This window comes from Pholis gunnellus (assembly GCF_910591455.1).
Source record: "Pholis gunnellus genome assembly, chromosome: 17".
In the NCBI taxonomy this organism is placed as follows: domain Eukaryota; kingdom Metazoa; phylum Chordata; class Actinopteri; order Perciformes; family Pholidae; genus Pholis; species Pholis gunnellus.
Window position 1 is genome coordinate 14,887,558 of NC_136544.1, and position 20,097 is coordinate 14,907,654.

General features: G+C 41.7%; 1 protein-coding gene across 1 annotated transcript in view; it reads right to left on the bottom strand.

Moving 5' to 3' along the window:
- Positions 1-20,097, bottom strand: part of cacna1ia (calcium voltage-gated channel subunit alpha1 Ia) — a gene marked incomplete at its 5' end in the record, with an annotated part of 102,931 nt that overhangs the window by 34,173 nt on the left and 48,661 nt on the right. The window contains 10 exons of the mRNA XM_079177189.1: positions 805-895; positions 1,401-1,556; positions 1,720-1,837; positions 3,236-3,421; positions 3,995-4,146; positions 7,555-7,943; positions 8,268-8,592; positions 11,855-11,947; positions 12,325-12,673; positions 17,579-17,738. Coding sequence (XP_079033315.1) covers positions 805-895; positions 1,401-1,556; positions 1,720-1,837; positions 3,236-3,421; positions 3,995-4,146; positions 7,555-7,943; positions 8,268-8,592; positions 11,855-11,947; positions 12,325-12,673; positions 17,579-17,738 — 2,019 coding nt within the window. The remainder of the gene's footprint in view (positions 1-804; positions 896-1,400; positions 1,557-1,719; positions 1,838-3,235; positions 3,422-3,994; positions 4,147-7,554; positions 7,944-8,267; positions 8,593-11,854; positions 11,948-12,324; positions 12,674-17,578; positions 17,739-20,097) is intronic.

Sequence of the window (20,097 nt, forward strand, 5' to 3'; positions counted from 1 at the left end):
AACCTGGAACACTCCATCACGTTACAACATAAAAGTCCTAAAACAATGTTATGGCCAGCTGAGAGAGGCAGAGGAAGGTTTAATTTACACTAAATCACCTTAGAGGAGCTAGAGAGGAGCTCATAATGATGAAAGAGTGGAATATCTGCCAGTGGTTTGTCCGCTCTCTAACATATATTTTAGTGGAATAGCTCTCCAGCTACGATCAACTTTCCAAATGATGATTTTTTTCCAGGTAAGCTGACATTTAATAAGGCCCATTTGGGTTCAGGAGTACTGTGATCAGACATCCTCAGAGGCCTCCCTAATGTGCTGCTGAATGCTATTCTATACTGCATAATGCTTTTGCTGATTCCTGGTGAGTTGACTTTTGTTATGCCTACAGGGTGAAGAATGGAGGGGGGAGGAAGGAGACGTGACATCTGGCATGCATTATTTAAAGCTGGTACAGTTTATATTTCAGGAAAAAGATGGTTAGAAATGTTTGCTGCAGAAATATGACAACAGGCAGTGGTTTTAATGCCCAAGGCACAATGAAACAGCAGCTTTCTGGAGTGCTGAATGGCTGGAGGTCTTAAAATGCGTTTATGATGGTACCCCTTTTACCAGTCAGACTGAAGTAGGCAAAGATGTGAAACAATTCTGGGAACAGTTTACAATTCTGCTGAAAGGTAGACAAAAGCCAGCGTGTTTGTATGGGAAAAATAAAAGAGGTGAAGTTCAATTGTATTTAAAATGATTTCAGTGGTGAGAAGAAAAATCTATCTTTATTTAACAATAAAGCTCCAAAAGGCATTTTAATACCTGAGAGATGCAGAGAGTCTTTCTGCTTATCATTCTCCTCAAAATTACAGGAAGACCTGTCATCGTCCGAGTACGAGCGGTTTGCATCACCCTGTATTGGGGAAAGAGGGAGAAAATGAACGGGTGAGAGAGAAAGAGAGACACAGGGGGGGAAAGGAGGGAAACACAGCAAGGAAGAGGACACATGATGGAAGAGTAAGGAGCAGAAAGTGTAGAAATAATGACCAATCACAAGCTAATTTAAATAGTAACCACCAATCATTCGTCCTCTCCTACTTACCAAACTATCTAAGGGGCAATTTTCTCCCAAGCCCAGTTGGTATATTTTCACTCATCAAATCTGGCTCTAAAACACTGAGGTTCAATTTCAACCCATCGTATTCCTCATATATATATATATATATATATACATATATATACATATATAGAGTTTATGTGCACTAGTTAATATATGACTGATTGTGTCACATTCTCAGCTTATAGCAAAAATAAAAAACTAACTACATGACATGATTACATAGCTTTTCCAATATCACATTTTGTTGAGTCTTTTGCAAAGTGAATACTGTCCAATGCCCTAAATTAGGATGTCTTACCTCAGCTTGGAAACCCTCAACCAAGATGGCAACCAGTAAATTGAAGAGCACATAGTTTCCAAATGTCATAAGAGCTACAAAGTAGAGAGCAGCACAGGGCGAGGTGGATGCCATCCCATTGTACAGCACCATGTTCCAGTCCTCCTGAGTCAGAATCTACAGAAAATATAATAAAATATATGATGAATTGATGATATGAAACATTTTTATAATATACAGTACATACACACCCAAATGTCAATAGAGGTAGAAAAAATAAGAACCCATTTGACAGCACACTTAATCAAAAAAAGCGTGTGTGTGTGTGTGTGTGTTTAACCTGAAAGACGGTGACAATGGCCCAGAGCAGAGAGTCAAAGTTCTTCCTGTCAGGCACTGTGTCTCCTGCCTCTGTCTTCAGACTGAACTTACAACCAAAGATATGCATCCCCAGAATGCTGCAACACAAGAGGGGATTTGTCCAGTAATTCAGCCACACATGCTGTCATAGAACAAGGGCATGAAGAAGTGAAGTATGCCATGGGCTCCACGACATACTTAAATGACATCTGCAGACAATGTGAGGAATTATGGGATAGGGTTTAAAATAGACAAAGTAACAGAAATAGTATACATTTAGAGATGATCAAAAGCTATAGAGCACTAATGAACAAACATGTCCCCTTACAAGCGCACACATAGATTTAAATGACACATATGGTATAAGCACATACTGTACATATTGTAAGACCATTACAATCTTCTATTTCCGTTTCATTCCAAGCTTTACTTTTCTGTCTTTCCCTATTTCTCTCCCTCCCGCTCCCTTTCTTCTACCTGCGCCCATCTGTTTGCTGTAGCCACAAGACTGTGAAACCCAGACAACTCATTCATCGCTGCGTTCTTTAGGGGTTCATGAGAGGTTTTAAAAGTTTATGTCTTAGCCGAGTGGTACTTTACTGCTCACTAAAAGCTACAGTGGCTAGGTGTAGAGGCCTGCTCAGTAGCATTAGCTGGCTAAAACCTCTGATGCCATCCGTCTTACTGCTGTGCTGCAGGGGTAAGGGAGCTGGTTGCAGGTACGCATTCACACAAACACACATGCACGTTAAGATGCAAGCATTACGAAATATTAGGATTCTGTTACTTAGATTTCACAGTTGACATTATGGAATGATTGTATGAGTCTTTACTGAACTCATGCAAAGCTGATGTTGCCTTGCAAACCATCTTTACAGTCAAAACTAAAGATATTCATATTCAATTTAAATCAATACGCCGTTAGAATTTGAGCTGACAGTTTATTAGTTATGTTTTTCTGTTATTATTGTTCTTTGGCCCGAGGGCTATCCATCTAATTTAGATGAAATTCAAAAGTTTAATGTAATCAAATATAATGCTGACAGACAGACAAACTACTTAAGGTGCTTATAACTTTCACAACAGAAGTAATCCTGGAGAAGGAGGCAGGTCAAAGAGAAAAGCCTTGAAACAGCTGAGATAGAATTTGGCAAAAAATGAGGTGGAACTCCAATAATTGTAAATTAATCCTATTATTTTGCACAAACTGTGGCCTGTGGCTATGTCTGCCTCCACCACGATCAACTACTATATTTTAATTAATCTGCTGATATTCTATCAGTGCTTATTTTTGTATATTCAAAGGGTTGGAGCGGCAACAAAACAACCTGTGTTTAGACAGTACTGCACATTGCACATACAGGAAATACAGGCACGTACACACGTTCTCCTTCTTCACAATTGTTGTTGACACTTCCCTGCCCTCTCTGTGTCTTACTGGTTTCTGTTCAGAACTATACTCCGCATAGATACACGCCCCCGTGCCCCTCTGTTACCTGAAGATGAAGATGAAGAGCATAAGCAGCATACAGAAAGTGGCCACGTTGTCCATAGTCTTCATCAGCACAACCAGCTGCCGCCTCAGCGCAGGCATGAACCTCACCAGCTTAATGACCCTCAGCAGCCTGAAGGTCCTCAGCACTGACAGACCGCCGTCTGCCTGACCGATGATCTCACACACACTGTATGTGTTGAGTTGGGTGGCAGTGTGCGTGTTAAACAGAGAGAGAAAGTGACACGTTGGAGAACAACATTTTAAGAAGGAGAGGAAGATTTTTTAAAAAGAAATAAAAAGAAATAGAAATGGGAAAGGGAAAATAAGGGGATGAGTTGTACCTTAAAACTGAATAAAACACTTTGTGCAATCCATACTGGTTTGATAAGGTATACTGCTGCATTTTACACATTTTATCCATACATTGTAGTTCATATATTAAACATTTGTCACATAAACAAATGGTGCAGTTTCATGCAAAAGTTCATGGGGAACACACCAAAACAAATGGAAAATCTGATTGGAACAGTAGCTTTGTCTGTTAGAGATACAAATTTGTCTTGAAACTCAAATAGATTAGATTACATGTTTGTACAAAAGCTCTCATTTAATTACAGTGGCATGATTTGAAGCTGTGAATCTAAGGCTCTCTAGTTTTGAGACAGTATTTGTAAAGATTATCTCACAATCTTAAAATGGCAGCACACTCCACCCGCTGACAACCTAACTTAACAATTGGCAAATGATTTTGTTTGCAGACCTGATGATGACAATGATGCCATCAAAGATGTTATAGGGGTTCCTCAGGTACTCAAAGAAGCCAAAAGCCGTCAGCTTTAGGATCATCTCCAGGGTGAACATGCTGGTGAAGACAATGTTGCAGATCTCCAGGACATTGGTCAGCTCCTCGGGCTGGGTGGAGGGGTCACAGACACAGGAAGACAAAATGAAAATAGAAAGTAAGATGTGGAAGACAGAGTCGGGCAAAGAGTGGTCGGCAAAATATAAGAGGGCTTTGAGCTGTAAGCATTCCAGGTTAAAAAACGTGATATGATATCCCCGGAGAGGCAGGTACAGACAAAGAGATAAAACACAGTTGATATTAAACCACTGCTTTGCAATCATCGCTGCCGCAACAAAAGATGCTGGAGCCACTGCGAAAACAATTGTGTACGCATCACATTTCTCCGCCTGTGTTTAAAAAGGCTGTCACTCAAACTGTCAGTCACTTGAAAAGAAAATTCTTTCCTTCCTGGCAAATAAAATGAACACATACACCTTATCTTAGATGGGCGACAGACAGAGAGCAAGGGAAGAGACTGAAAAACAGGCAAACAAATTGTGTTTTTGTCTTTTCTTTTTTTTGTAGCACAGCTGTTTATGTAAAATTGTAAAGGAAAACTCACATTAGAAACAAACAAGAAAATCGGACAGTGAGGAAGGGAATGGAGAGTATATTGTCTGTGTAGCACATGGAGTCATATACTGGCTGAAGAGGGGAGCATGTTATCTGGAATTGGCTAAGGAAAACATATATATAAGTTCATGAACAGAACACAAAAGAAACACACACACCCTCCAGTCAATCTCGGATTTATTTCCATTTGTTTGTGCGTTGTGTGTTGTGTGTGTGCACAAGCAGACTGGCTTACTGACTGTGTTCTTTGTGTGAGTGAATGTGTGTTATGCACGATATGGATCAGATGCCTTCTCAGATACCCCCTGTGAATTTCAGTTTCAAAGCCGATGGAGAAATAGCCAGCTCGCCCTGCCAACGTTAGCAAACCATGTCAGAGGAAAACACACTCTCAGCCTTCCCCCTCCTCTAATCCGCTTTTTTTCCCCCGATCTATCTCCATCCCCCTAAGTTCTCTGTCCCCTTTTTTTCAGTCTCATTATCAGGCAGACACATCTCTACCGAATCAATATCCTCCTGTCGATCAAAGGAGGAAGAACGGTTGCGGAAGAACCCGCCTGAAGGAGATGGAAACCGAGGAGCGAGCAAAGGGATTGTTTCGAGGTAGATGATGACATGAGGGCGGAGAGCAGAGGGGAATACTCGATTAGAGGTGAGAAAGAGTAAGAATGATTCACGGGGTTGGAGACTCATTTGAGCTTGGAAGCTGGACCAATCTGTGGACTACAGGGTAGTTTAAACGATGACATTACTCACCACTTTTAAACAATGTAGAAATCATTAAACATGATAACAAAAATATGAATGTGTTGTATTAGATGAAAGGGAATGTAGGGATAAATGGAGTTTCATCCCTCAGGAGTTATCTTTCACCTTGACCTTTGGGCAGAATTCACTCACTAGTCGTAAGGACAAACACAGGATATGAGATGTATTGCTATTGACAGAACCATCACAGCTCTTGACACCACAGGTTAAATCAGACAAAATACCATCAATCCTCCCTCTCCTTTCTGCTTTTCTCCTTCTTGTCATTTCCTAACCCTGTTTCTCCTCATGTCCTTGTACCGGTGTTCTCCGATGTAGATTCTTCCCTAATAATCCACGTCTTGAACAATATTTTATCCTCCGGTACAAATATCCTCTCCCTGTTTCTTTTTTGTATGCCTTCAGTCAGTGTGTGAATGTTGCTTGAATATGAATGCATGAGCTGCAACTTCCAAGCCTGAATTCCAATGTGCCAATTTCTTTTCCACACAGAGATGTCCAGACACAAGACACACATAACATGAATGCAAATAGCAGCTCATCTTTCGATGACTTAGTGAGTAAAAATCAAACATAAATATTTGATAGTCAAAGATCACAAATGAAAATTACAAGGCCATACCTACACAGAGCAACATTTTTTTTTAAATTTGAAACCACACACTTGACATGAACATTTCCCCTAAGCAGGGTGTGGTGCGAGTAAAGCAACCCTGTGGTTAGTCAGTTTTCGAGGAGAAGCACATCAGCTTCAGAGTTCCTGTTTTAGAACACATATGCAAGACGGAAGACTTTTTTTTTACTGCCAAGCAAAAACCCACTTGTATCACTGCTTCTGTGTCAGCCTGTGGAGGGAGAGACAGACTCAAGAGACAGACAGACAAAGCGTCTGCGAGTGTGTGCATGCAAATGTGTTCGTGTGTTTCTGCATACGTGCCTTCTTTGAAACGCACACACACACACACACACACATAATCACACAGGGAATTGAGCTGAAAACTGCTGTGTAACGGGAGTCTGCCTCGCTCTTCCCATCTCACTCGTCTCCTCCTCTTCCTTTCCCCCTCCCCACAAACCTCGTTTTTATTTTTAGAGTCTTCAGAGATGAGAGAAAGCAACTACTCTGTACGCTGTCAAAGAGTGCGTGGGCGGATAAGAGAGAGAGAGAGAGAGAGAGAGAGAGAGAGAGAGAAGTGGGGAGACGGAGGTTGAAACTGAGGGAGGTAAAAGAGAGTCAGACAGTAGAGACACTTGGGGTAAGGAGGGAAGGACGGAAGGGAGGGAGACAGCGAGGAACAAAGGAGCGAGTGGGGAAAGGAACATGCAAAGGAAAGGTGCACAGAGGGATTTATGGAGAAAATAAGGGCAGAGAAGTGGAAGTAAAATTAGCAAGGGAGGGAGTAGAATGCCATGAGTTGAGAGGGAGAAATGAAGGAAAAAGAAAACGCTTTTTTATGTAACAGCTTGTGTATGTACCTGCATGAGTTTCTGTTGGTGCGTACACACAAATATAAAAAGATATTTGTCTATGTGCTGCACACACTGGACACATATGGATGTGTGTTTATGTGTGCACACTTGTATGTGTTTGTATCCATGCGTGCATGTGCAGTGTTGGCAGGCTTCTCCCACTCTCAGACACCTGCCTTGTCTGTCTCTGAGGAGCCTGGCCAATGTTAAAAGCCAGCTCGGTCTTGTCTGCCGCTAGGCTAAATGTTTACACCTCTGTCAGGAAACGGCATGGCAGTGATGCTCCACTCCCACACACATCCTTGTGAATGTCATCTGCTATTATGATATTTCTAGTAGCAATGCTTCATCAGCAGTGATAGTGGTTTTATCTGCTGAGGCTGAGGTAATACGTGGGAGTGAGAAATGACTACGCTAACCAATCTATTTACACTGTAGTACATCAGTCTAAAGGATTAAAGGCAATGCATTTGTTGAGGCAATATCCAAAACATTCACTATCTTTGGCCAATTACAGGTATCTGAAATCAGTTCACAAACACAGTATACCCCTCTCTGGTAGTAGCTTAAAAAATAAAGGCCTCTCTTCAGTAAATGGCGTATTGTAACTGCATTAAAAGTGTCGTAACAATGTTTATGTTATAGAATAAACAATATCATCTTACCTGGTTGTGATGCTCGATGCCCATACTGATAGTGTTGATGAGAATCGCGATCATTATGCCCCTGCTGAAGTACTTGCTCTCGACAATGCCCCAAAGTTTCCTCCTCATATCATTCCAAATGTCTTTACAATGTCCAAAGCATGTCCTCTTCCTCTTCTTCTCTCCATCTCCCCTCTCCTCCAGATGGTTCTCATCCTTGCCCGTCTCTTTCACTGCATCCTCCTCATGTTCCTCCCTGTTGGCAGAGTCTCCCACCGCCCTCGCCCCCTCTTTCAGTGATAATGCACATATAGGGCAGTCCTCAGGGTTCTGAGGGACGGCCAGACTGATGGAGTTAGCAAGTGGCTGAGAGCCGTTGTCTTGCTTGTTCTGGTGCGGACATTGTGGTGCTAGAGAGACGGGAATACAAATTCAAAAAAAGACTATATGTGCACTTATGAACCAGATGTTCTTTTGCGATGCAAAATATACAGGATGCGAGCATTTGCAATTGTTGCAAAAGTTTCAAAATGTTATTGTACAGGACAGAGCAAGCTGACGATTGTAGTCACACCTAGTTGGTGGCCATACCATATTTCATTTAACTTACCATCCATTATGTGGGCGTGAATTACACGATCATGTCAGTAACTAAAACATATTCAACTCATACTGTGTGAAATTAAAATGTAAAATGTCACATACGACATATTTGCTGAGGCCCTCCTACTCACTTTTTGGGTGCCTGGAATGATGCCGCTCTCCGTTCACGTTCCCTCCACCACGCCTGTTACCCCTGCCTTGTACAGCTGGCGGGGGTTTGCCCCTCAGCGTGTAGTAGAGAGCCGCCGATCTCCTCTTAGCCTTGCGGAGGACGTGGCATACCAGCTGGAAGATCTCCTCGTAGCAATCTCCTGGCTCAGCCATGCTGGCCAGGGTGGAGGATGACAGGCACTGTGCCCTTTGCTCCTGCATCAGCTGGTGTTCCCGCTGTTTGGTCTCCGAGAACTGGGTGGCGATAACCACCAGGCACAGGTTGATCATGAAGAATGACCCAATCTGGATGGATGTGGAAGAAGGAACAAAAAGTTACAAACTGTATGCAGGTGGGACTTGTTGGGTGAGTCAAGATGAGCAACACATTAAGTGAGATAAAGCGAGTGCAAACAATGGAAAATTACTGCAGGGAAAAAATACTACTATCCACCCCGAAGAATGACTTGTTCTGCAGAAAAGAAAGTAAAGAGTAAGTGCAGAAATCAAGACTTAACCTAGAGGCAACCCTAACTAAAACAATAAGTACCGGTGCAGTGTCTTATTTAAATAATCAGACTTTGGCTAAAGCAGATATTGCTCATTTAAGAAACATGAATTATACATTTGTGATTACCCAATGGTAAACACAGACTTCAAGCTCTCACACTGGCCGATTCTAACAACATGTGCCAATCCCCCTGCAGAAATGATAGGACACATGTTAAAGGTCTCTGAGGGCTGGCTTCCAACCAAACCGAGGCTGATTGGAGCTGACGGACAGAGCCAACACCCCAAAGCACAGTTCAGCGTCCAGCTATCTTCCTCTTCTTTCATTCTCTAACTTGACTTCACTTTTCCTCCCACCTCTACTCCGACTCAATATCTGTCTTTACTATTCTCCCATGCCGCAAAATGCTTCTAACGGACATTTATTGACCCATCACTACATCTATATTTGTTACTCTTTTCTTTCCAAATAAGAGCATTTATTTTCTTAAAATAAGTCAAAGTGAGGGTTGGGGGGATAGTAGCAGAGAGTAGATGGTGTGCAGTGTGGATGGTACGTGGCTGACCCTTTTAGTGGCAGTAATGGGAATCACTACAGGACAGCTGAAATTACTTTTATTGGACTACTCTGAGCTGGATATGGAACAATGGTTAGATCAATATTCGCTAATGCCGAACAACTCAAAAACCAGACCGCTGGATGGATAGGGCAGCTTGTAGAAGAGTCTCAGTTTCGTTCATATCCAAACGTGGTTCGCTGTTTCTCCTCGGACAAAGCTCACAAACAGACACACATCAAGAACACACACAGACGCCCATATACACCTGCAAGGCCAAAACATCTGGAGCTGGAACACTTAATATATAAAATTAATTAAAATCCAAACTTAATGACCGTCCACCTATAGACTTTCATCCAGAATGATCAAAGATGCAGGGCGAGGACTGGAGAAGCTGGGAGGAATAAAAAAAAGGGGCGACTCCAGAGATAGAGAGAGGAAACATAGCAGGGAGGAAGAGAGGGAGGAGAGATGCCCATCTGTGTCCTTTGGGTCAAAGCAGGTCTGCAGGTGTGTGGGCCTTTGATTTCCCTCCAGGCTTGCTTCTGTGTGTGTGTGTGTGTGTGTGTGTGTCTACAGTATTCTGTGATTCTGATCAGTAGACAGCTTTGTGCATAATCAGGGAGGGCAGTCCAATATCACGCATTCAGATGATCACTGCATTATGCATGCATGCAAACACACACATACATACGTTCTCATTCACACAGACAAAAGCATGTGTGATCACACACTCACATACACAAATTAAGATGGCAGGCCTACTTTACAACGGAGTGCATGTGTATATGATTCCATACAGCAGCCGTCACATACATTTATGTGTATACATACTCTGTCTTTCACACACACACAAACACCTCACTGAGCTGTAAGTGTCTTTAATCCATTTACTCACACTCCTCAATGTGACACCAATAAAGACTCTTAGGGTGCGCACTTGACAGTATATATTAAGTGTCGAGCAGAAAGAGTTGAGACTCTGTTTGACACTGTGGAGGTCAACCTGAGTTTTGTATCTGGGAACAAAAGCTTACAGGATCAACTAACAAGCTTAAAGCGCACGGTACTGTAACTTCATAATGACAAAACACCTGCACAGAAAGAAACAGAATAACTACAAAACGATCGAACGAGAGAGTCAAGGTGACCCTCACTGTGAATAACACCTTTGGAAACTTCTTATAGTATCAGCAACACTTCTATGGCATCCCTTAGGACCGTTGACTATACAAGTTGCCGAAACAGACTGGAGCCTTGCAAGGAAGCTCAGAAGGAGCGGCACATTTGTGTCAATCAATCATGTACCACAAAGGCAGCAGTGTGTTTGCCTGGTTGTCAGCTCTTGAGCTCTGTATATTCAACCTCCTCACTCCTAAATGTAACAAACACAAAGTTTGACTTCAGATCAGGATGTAATCAGCTGTGCAGTTCAATCGTATGTATTCTGCGCTGGATATTGCTATGACTGAAGTATCGGGCTAAACAATCCACAGGCCATGAGATTTTGATCAACGTAGCAGCATAAACCAGGCAAAAGCGATTACACTGTGACTCCATGTCAGCTATCTTTGGGTGCCAAAAGGTGTTTACACTTGGAATGACACCCTCAGGTCTGATCTGCCAAAGAAGGGATGAAATTTACAGCTGCAGTCACGATGCCAACGATCTCCTCAGCCTAATAAGCACTATGTTGTGATGACGAAGTCTGTGGGGAGTCTGTTTAAGTGTGGTTCCTTTTCATTATATTCTAGTGTGGAAAACATTCAGTGAGCTTGTGACTGATTGGTGTATTCACTCCATTCATTAACTCTCACTTGTCTTTCTTCAATACCATTATGCAGTTCTCCTCGCACCTCATTTCTTCTCTGGGATTTTCGTGATCTGACTTCCAAGCTTTAGAAAAGACCGTCTATTTCTCATTGTGTTCACCTGCTGGTGCGAAACCTCTGGGACTTTTATTTTACGTCTGCTGCCACAGAGTGACTGAATGCAGGTTTTGCAGACAGCCAATGGCATGTAAATGACGGATTAAATAACTTTTATTGTGCCACCATCTGGCATGGCACACAAAAAGCTGATCTAGCTCTTACACACACAGTGTGCAGACATTATTTTTCTTTTTTGGAGACACATTTTCTCCTCCCCTTCAACTGTCCTTCCTCCTCTTCTCCCCCTTTTTTCCTACTCATTACCAAAGATAACATCCACCTCTTTCGCTCAGACATTGATTGTATACTGTCCTTTATGTCTATTAACACTTCTATCCGCTTCTCAGGAAATATCCTCATTCAATGTATTGATGGTAGGAGTCCACATATATTGGAAATGTTATCCGTGGTTTTCATCTCCAGATTGTCTAATTACAGTTACACTTCATTATTTATTTAGCTATTTTGAAATCATCGGAACATACTGTACACTAGATGTGTCAGCTGGTAGGGATATAGCGAACTAATTTAAAAATACAAATAAATGTGGTGATGAATTTTACTTACAATGATGAGTAAAATGAAGTAGATGAAGTTGTAGAAGGAATGGGCATCCATTACATAATACATGATCTCCACCCAGCCCTCCAGAGTGATCACCTGCATTAGGAGGAAAGATTATTTTCAGTGTTAAGAAACAAATAACAACAACAACAAAAAGTTAACGTGACAAGGCTCGCTCAGCTGAAAGAATAGTATTGCAAACTTGTGCAGCACTCAAATACAAAATGTTGAATTGGTGTTTAAGTGAATGAAATTTATTTAATTTTTTCGAGAAGAATATTTTTCAAGAGCCCAAAAAGCATCTTGTGTTCAAAAGCAATTTGATTGTCAGCCTTTTTAACAAGCACTATTGTTTTAATCTAATCTTTTAATAACTTTACATTCCATCCCAAAAAAAGATATTTATTCAGATTTATCATATTACAAGATCAGCAGCCCAACCATACCAGTCTTCAAACTCATATGGACCATACCTGAAAAATAACGATCCAGGCGTAGACAATGTTATCAAAGTTGATGGCACCTTTGTGGGGGTTAGTACTTCCTGTATGGCATCGAGTGTAGTACTGGTGCCAGTTGATGCACAGACCCACTGCTTCCCCAGCACCACTACCGTTGGCCAGCGGCTCAGGACTCAAACCCAGACCCTGTCTGTGGATTGCGTCCTCCCTGTCCAGGCAGCATGTGCGTCCTCCTTCGCGCCTCGCCGGCACATCAGCACACGACATGATTCCATTGTCAGTTGCCAGGGAGCAGATGAAGGGGCGTTCGTCATTCTCATCTGGCTGGTAGTACGGAGCAGGCAGGGTCATACCTGAAGAGCTGGGGTCGGGACAACGTGAGAAATTATGTTTGTTGGTCATGGAATCGAATCTGTATACATAATATAGTACATAATATGTTAGTATTTCATGAGGATGCCAGAGAAGAATGTGAAGTATTCAACCTAACCTGTGGGATAATTGCATCATTAAAGGTTGAACAAAGAAATGCTGCATGAACAGTATATGCTCTCTTCCCTTTTCACTCACATATATAAACACAAACAAATATATTTTATTTTTTCTCTCCATCCCAGTCAAATTAAAAAGCACAAACACATACATACACGAGAACGAAGAAGATCCAGAAGCTGCTGACCTTAATAGACTAATAAGTTAATCAGTATGGAGGTGTAAAAGACACAGTACATGTTTTCAAGAGAAAAACCCTGACCCAGCAGTGAACTAACGAACACCGCCTAAAGCTAGTGCAGAAAACCAAAGGCATGCTGACAGGTGTGGTAAACAGGGGTGAGGTCATGACGTTGGCAAAATGAGTGGCTTGAGGAGAAATCAAGCTGCACCTAAGACATCCCCTTCCATTACATAAGAGTCCTCTATCAGCTTGGAAAAGACAAGTATGTGTCAGATTGCCACTTTATATAAGCAACCTAAAGTTGTACAGCAGATGTTGTTGTTCAGAGTTTATAAACTACTCTATTAAACTGTGTTAATCAGAGAACCAGAGAATTTGAATCAATTTTGTATTGCCTCTTTGCAGTTGACTTTGCCATCTCGGGGGGGGGTCACTGAGACCCACAGCAGCTAATGTGTTCTTTCTTCCTCATATCTTTTGTTTTGTTTTTCTCCTGGTTGGAAGGGTTGGAACTAATACATCCGTTCTCATAAACCCAGAGGAGCCCTGATGCCAGCGTTTCAAACATCTATCAATGTATCAAATAATTATTTTGCACCACTTACCATATATTGAAACCTTTGCCTTCAATGTTCTCTTAGAACTACTCAAACAAGACGTAAAAGAACTGCACTCTTTTGCAGCCATTCTAGCAAATACTCCAAGTTGTTTACAACGGGATGTTAAATGCTCCGCCAACACTGTAAAATGCAATGTGTTCACAAGTGAAGTATTTTAAGGAGTACCACGAGGTCACTGGAGGGTAGCTCTGAAAAGAATCTTCAAATAGTAACATATGATTTGTAATCCCATCATTGTGTTCTTATTCTAAACAGGCCATTCTCTCTTCATGTATCTGTATGCTTGTGGGATGTCCTGATACAGAAGCAGCTGTATCATTTGTAGTCAAAGGTACAAACAAAACAGAAATGAAAATGGTATTTACTGAGCTAACTAGCCAATTGACAAGCACATCATTGGAGATGAGTATGTTAAACACCAGATAACAGATTGTTTAATCATGTAAACTAAGTCATGTGGAAACTGTATGTGCGAGTGTGAGTGTGTGCCCTCGCATGAAATCAGCAGAAAAACAGATTACACTCTCATGCATTGACACCTATATTACACACATACACACCGTCACTGAACTCATTCGCTCCCTGTACGCGCCCCTCGTGAGTGAGTGTCTGATTCCTGCCAAACTTAATGACACACATCTCCAAACTCTGAATCTAACTGATTGCCACCATCTGAAGCACCTCATCATTTCCTGACATAGCTCTCACACCTCTCAGTTTTAATGGAAGCATGCCAAAGAGTCTGTCTTTCACTTCATATCCAGGGGACTTATCTGCCTCTGTGGATATATTTAAAGGGACAGTTGGCTACCATTGCTTTAGTTATGAGCTGGTGGGGCCATTGTGAGTATATAGACAAATTTGATTACAAATACCAATAAACAGAAACATAAAAAATGTAAGCATTCAAAGCTCTCTTGCCTCCAAGAAAACAATGTTAATAACATGTTAAATTCAAAGCAATCAATTGGAAGTTAAATAATTTAAAGAGAAATAGCAATAAGCAACCACAAATGACATGAAACCAATGCAAAATGTAGGGAAAAACCAACACTGACTGAGCCAGTCAGCAAGCCCTATTAGGTGTGTGAGATAAAGACATAACTGAAGAAAATGATGGCATGGTGTGGATGCTCATACCAAGGTCTGGGCATGGGGAGGACAAAAATAGACCCTCTCCATCAGCAGGCCCATTACTGAACACACACATTCAGGGTCACTCGACCTACCGTATTTACTCATTGCACTGTCTCTGTCTCACACTTCCGCCCTCCTTTTGCTGTCTCCTCTCTCATTTTCTATTTTTTTACACAGGGGGAGACTTATCAGGAAAAGAGTGGCTAAGGGCAAATCATATTTAATCCGCACACCTGCACAACCACAGATGCTTCCACCCTGCTGCTTACCCTTATATACTCACATACACTTCAAGCTCATGCATACATATACGCAATACAACCTTAGCTTATAGTGCATTTAACACGTGAACTCCTTTACTCCATATTTAAGCTCCTATGTTTCTCTCCTCTTCTCAAATGTTTGTCCAGTTTTTCTCTCTTTCTTCCTCTCCTTCGCTCTCCCTTTCAGTCCCCTCTCCCTCTCTTTCTGATTGTCCCTACTCATCTCTTCTCTCTCATTTTCACTCATCTCCCCCATTCCCTGTCTCTGCAATTTTCTAATTTCCAATATTCCCTCCCCTGTCTCCCCCAGTCAATAGCGGGATACTGCTGACATACATAAGAGGTGATTTTGTCCTTTTACCTCAAAAGAAACCCCACACATGCATGCACACTAATTCCAGGATCGATAGTAACAGTGGACATATCAGGCTATGCCACTCCCCATTGAGAGTGGCTCAGAAACCAGACATTGATTGGCAAAGTTTTGCAGGCATGCACTGAGACACACTAGGCTTACACTGACTTACAGCACAGTTTATGCAATTCAATGGAGGACACAAGGGACTGACAACAGAGATGGACATGAAAGAAATAAGAGAAACGTTGTCAAGTGCGCTACATCGGAGGAAGGGATTAAGACTTAGAGCCAGGAAGAGAGAAAGAGAGAGAGGGGGGGCCCTGTCAGAGTAGTGGAGCATGAATGAAGCCTGTTGCCCCCCTGCCGGTGACTTGGCATCACACAGCATGGCACAGCAAAACCTGGCATCACACTGAGAACACACCTGCCTATGGAGAGCGAAACGAAGGAAGGGATCAAGGCTACATTGTAGCAGAAAAAAGAGACAGTTTCCAGGAATCATATTAAATGAGACTCTGGGACAGTTGGGAGGGGAAGATGGCATGGCACAAAGGAGAACACACCATATAAAAAAGATATAGTAAGTGGGGGCTAAGGAGGAAAAACAGAGACCAACATGCATGAATCTTCTTTGGAAGTGCATTAGACAAGCTTCACTTTATGATAAAAATGGCTTTTGAAGTGCTGTTGGCTTCCACTGTGTGGCCACAAGTGTACGATATGTTTTGAAATGTGGAAGCTCAGAGGTGTGAATGTGTCTCCACAACAAATCGCCCTGGCTCTCTATGTATTTTTTTTTTTATTAGAGATAGTCGAAAGGAACTGTTAGGTTAAAGATACTAAGAAGGGAAACAGGCGGCCTGACTGGAGACAAAAAAAAAAAAAAGGATAAAGCTCAAAGGAAAAATAAGGTAGACTAAGGCATGCAAAGAGAAAGGTAGAGATCAAAAGAGCAAGGGTGTAAAATGGCATAGTGAATGCTGCACTTGACTGCGACACTCAGCCCACTCTATTATAACCCCTCAGAGCGCTAACGTTAGCCCTTTATTTAGCATAACAGCCCTCAAGCACTAACTCACTACAAGCTTTCTAATTAAGCACTCAAGCACCCTGACAACTCTGCATAATGTGTTAGTAAAATGCTCTAAAATAATATGCAAAAGAATACCTTGATTAAATAATAAGCAACAACCTGCCGATGTTTTCTAACGCTGGACCACAACATTGTAGTTGTCTACTGTGATCCTCCTGGTCAAAATTGTCTTTTTGCTTCATGTCATGTAGAAAAGTCAAAGTGGAGTCGTAATCACTACATCATCCTTTAGCCCAGTGACGATAAATGTAGAAAACATTGGCTTGTGTGAAGTGATTACTGTAGAGGTTGTTACGGTTAATGGCGCCTCTCAAGTTTAAGGTGAGGACAAAGCAGGCAGGACTGTGCCAGCTAACAGACACGTGTCCTGTTTCATTTGGCTATAAGATCTGTCCTTAGTACACGCTGTGTCAGCACAACCTGAGACAGTGCACAGAAGGCACAGAGTAGTATACATGGCTTTATATACATATTACAACAAACACATCAGGGTCAGGGGCCTTTCTAGCCAGCTGATGCCAGCATAAAAAAAGGAAACAGAGAACACGATAAAATCAAACACTCCTGAATACTGGTGAATATCACTCACACACAGTAGGCGATGCTGTCATGTAGGCTCATGAATATGGAGGAATGCAGCTGGAATCTAATCACGTTCTTAGTTGCAAACTGGGAAAAACTGTACTCTTACTGTTGCTTTGAAGCGTGAGAGAGAGAGAGATGGAGAGAGGAATAGGTTGAACCGCTGGAAGACAGAGTTATGCTAATGTAGGCAGAAAAGTAAAATACATAACATCTTGAATGAAATCCATGTGAAAAGAAAAACTATCAGGTATAACAAGGTGGTATGCTCATATGCGAACTGCACAAACTGTCCATTTTACTGTACATTCAATATATAATTTTCAATATACGTACCATTCCGTAATTACTTTTTTTTTCAATTTCACGAGTATGACTGATGAAAGGTAGAAGAATGGGAAGCATACAGGTGAGGTTTTAGGGCACGGCCAAATCTTCTTTCCCTTTCAATTTGTGACACAAAGGCATTGGCATAACACACACACACACACACACACACACACACACACACACACACATCTACAATGTTTTACTTACAGGTTAAAGTTCTCCTCCAGGTAGCAGCGGTTCCTCAGTAGACCCGCCCACAGCTGCACACCGATGATGCCGAAGATGAAGAAGACGAAGAAGCAGAGCAGCAGCACATTGCCTAGCATGGGTAGAGTGTCTAGCAGCAGGTTCACCAGGATGCGCATACCTGTGTGTTTCAGCAGGTCAATCAATCAATCTAAAAATAGATTATCACATGCTTACACCATTGAATATTTGCATATAGATTGCTACGTTGCACAACTTCTCTTGGGTACGTGGACCATACTGTAGGTCTATTCACATTAAACCTACAGTTACAACTAAAACAAAAAAGGGCTTTGATAACATTCTGAATCCAGCATGTGGTAAGGTTTAGGCTACTAAAACATTTTGTTTTGGGGAAAATCCTGTTTTTGGCTAAATATTGAATAAAGTAAGCTTCAAATCAGTCTGGACTTTCAAATTTAACCAAGACCAGTATCATTCACTAACCATAACCAAATGTTCTGATTATTCGAAACATCATTCTTTAGTGGCAGATATTATGGGGAGAAAAAAAAACATGAATAAATATTTTGCGATTTTCCAGATATGTTTGTTAAAACAACATTGCCACTAAGTGCATTGGTAGCCGGATGGTTCTAACGCTTGCCATAACTGCAACTTGCTGGTTATGTTCCCCCCACTTCCTGGCTGCCTCTTCACTGTCAACTGTGCAATAAAGGCAAAAATGCAAAAATAATCTTTAAAAAATATAAAGTTCCCTCATTATATCGACAAAAATGTGTAATCCGGGTGGTATTACATTCTCTTTGAAACATTTGCTGATGCAGTTTATTAAAAGCAATTGAACATCATTTCTCGACCACCATTTTTTAAAGCATTCCCAACATTTCTGGGCATTCGTTTGAGACATCTACAGCTGTTTAAATTCTGCTAATGACTGCAAACTGACTTGAAAGTATGCTAACTACAGTCCACCCAATAAACGGGCTACATGAGGTCTCATTCATGATTTGATGAACCCTAATTGCAGAAATACAAGCATGTCCCCTGTTGATATCTGATGACGTCATCCCCTGTGGATGGGCCGGCCCTGCAGCGATGACATATTGAGATGTGAATATATGAACATAATGACGGCTGATTGGACTACGAAGAAAGAGCGAGGTGAAACCCACTGATGAGATCACAGCAACCCCGTATTGACACCTGAGAGAGGTGTGTGTGTGTGTGTGTGTGTGTGTGTGTGTGTGTGTGTTTTGGCGTTACCACGAGTGTGACTATGTGGATGTCTCTAATTATCTAATGTGTGTGTGTGTGTGTGTGTTTCAATGCCATACTGGGATTCGTGAATAACAACTCAACAGTAGGTTAATGTGTCATAAACACAACAGTGCAACTAAATTGCCAACAGACTGAATGACAGGAGAGAAGCTGAGAGAAAGAGCGAGAGAGAAAGAGAGAGAGAGAGAGAGAAGCTGACAGAGAGAAAGAGCGAGAAGCTGAGAGAGAGAGAGAGAGCGAGAGCTGATGATGTACACATTTTTAGACAACTTGTAGACAATTTTTACAAAGATTCAAATACTTGAAATTCATGCAATACACACAAACACAAAACCATGTAAAAACAATCGCTAGCAGTGAAAAGAAGTTCTCACCGTTCCCTCAGTGCTAATCAATGCTGTCACTCCCCTCTGTGATCATGTCAGTGTGCTCATATTTAGAGGCTCATTCATCAAATCAACAGATTGAATATCGACGATTGAAGGCACGATTGTTGTTTACGCTGCTTTGAAAGCATTTGAACTATAACTTACAATCAGAATCTGCATTTATAAATGTCTCTTCTCCATGGATCTGACACCACACATTTCTGCCTGCTCACCAAAATGTTGCTCTGCGCTCCTTAAGAGTAGTTACCGTTGTGGATATGATTTGGATTGTGATGTTAAAGATAAGATTACAATGTTAGACTGGGCATGATGCCATGATATTGACCCGGCGATCGGATCATCTATTGGATTATATGAAAATCAAACGCCAACCCTTGTGAGGGTGTGTGTATCTGTATGTTTAGAATTCATTAATTTTGATTAGATACTAATCCTAAAACATTTTCAGCTGATGTGAAAAGTGGTCAAAGTGTAATATGCACCTCACGTCAAACTTTTATAATAATGCTTTTTTTAAGACAAGTTCAATCCTGCTGTGGCCAGTTGACCGAAATTTGAGAATCCAGGAAAAAGAGGAAAGAAAGAGTTTTTTTTTTCTTGAGTCGAGTATGCACCAGTCTTCCTCCTCTGGCTAATTTGTCTCCCTCCTGTGGCTAATTTGTCTCGTCAACTGGTATTAAAGGGAGAGCAGTAGCGTCGCTGGTGTGTATGTGTCTCTGGTGTGTATGTGTGTCTGGTGTGTATGTGTCTCTGGTGCATATGTGTCTCTGGTGGCGGCTGGAGGCGAGTCTAAATGTGTTTGTTCCCCAGGGTCCTTGTCATTAGGCCACTATTCCATTAGGCCTAATT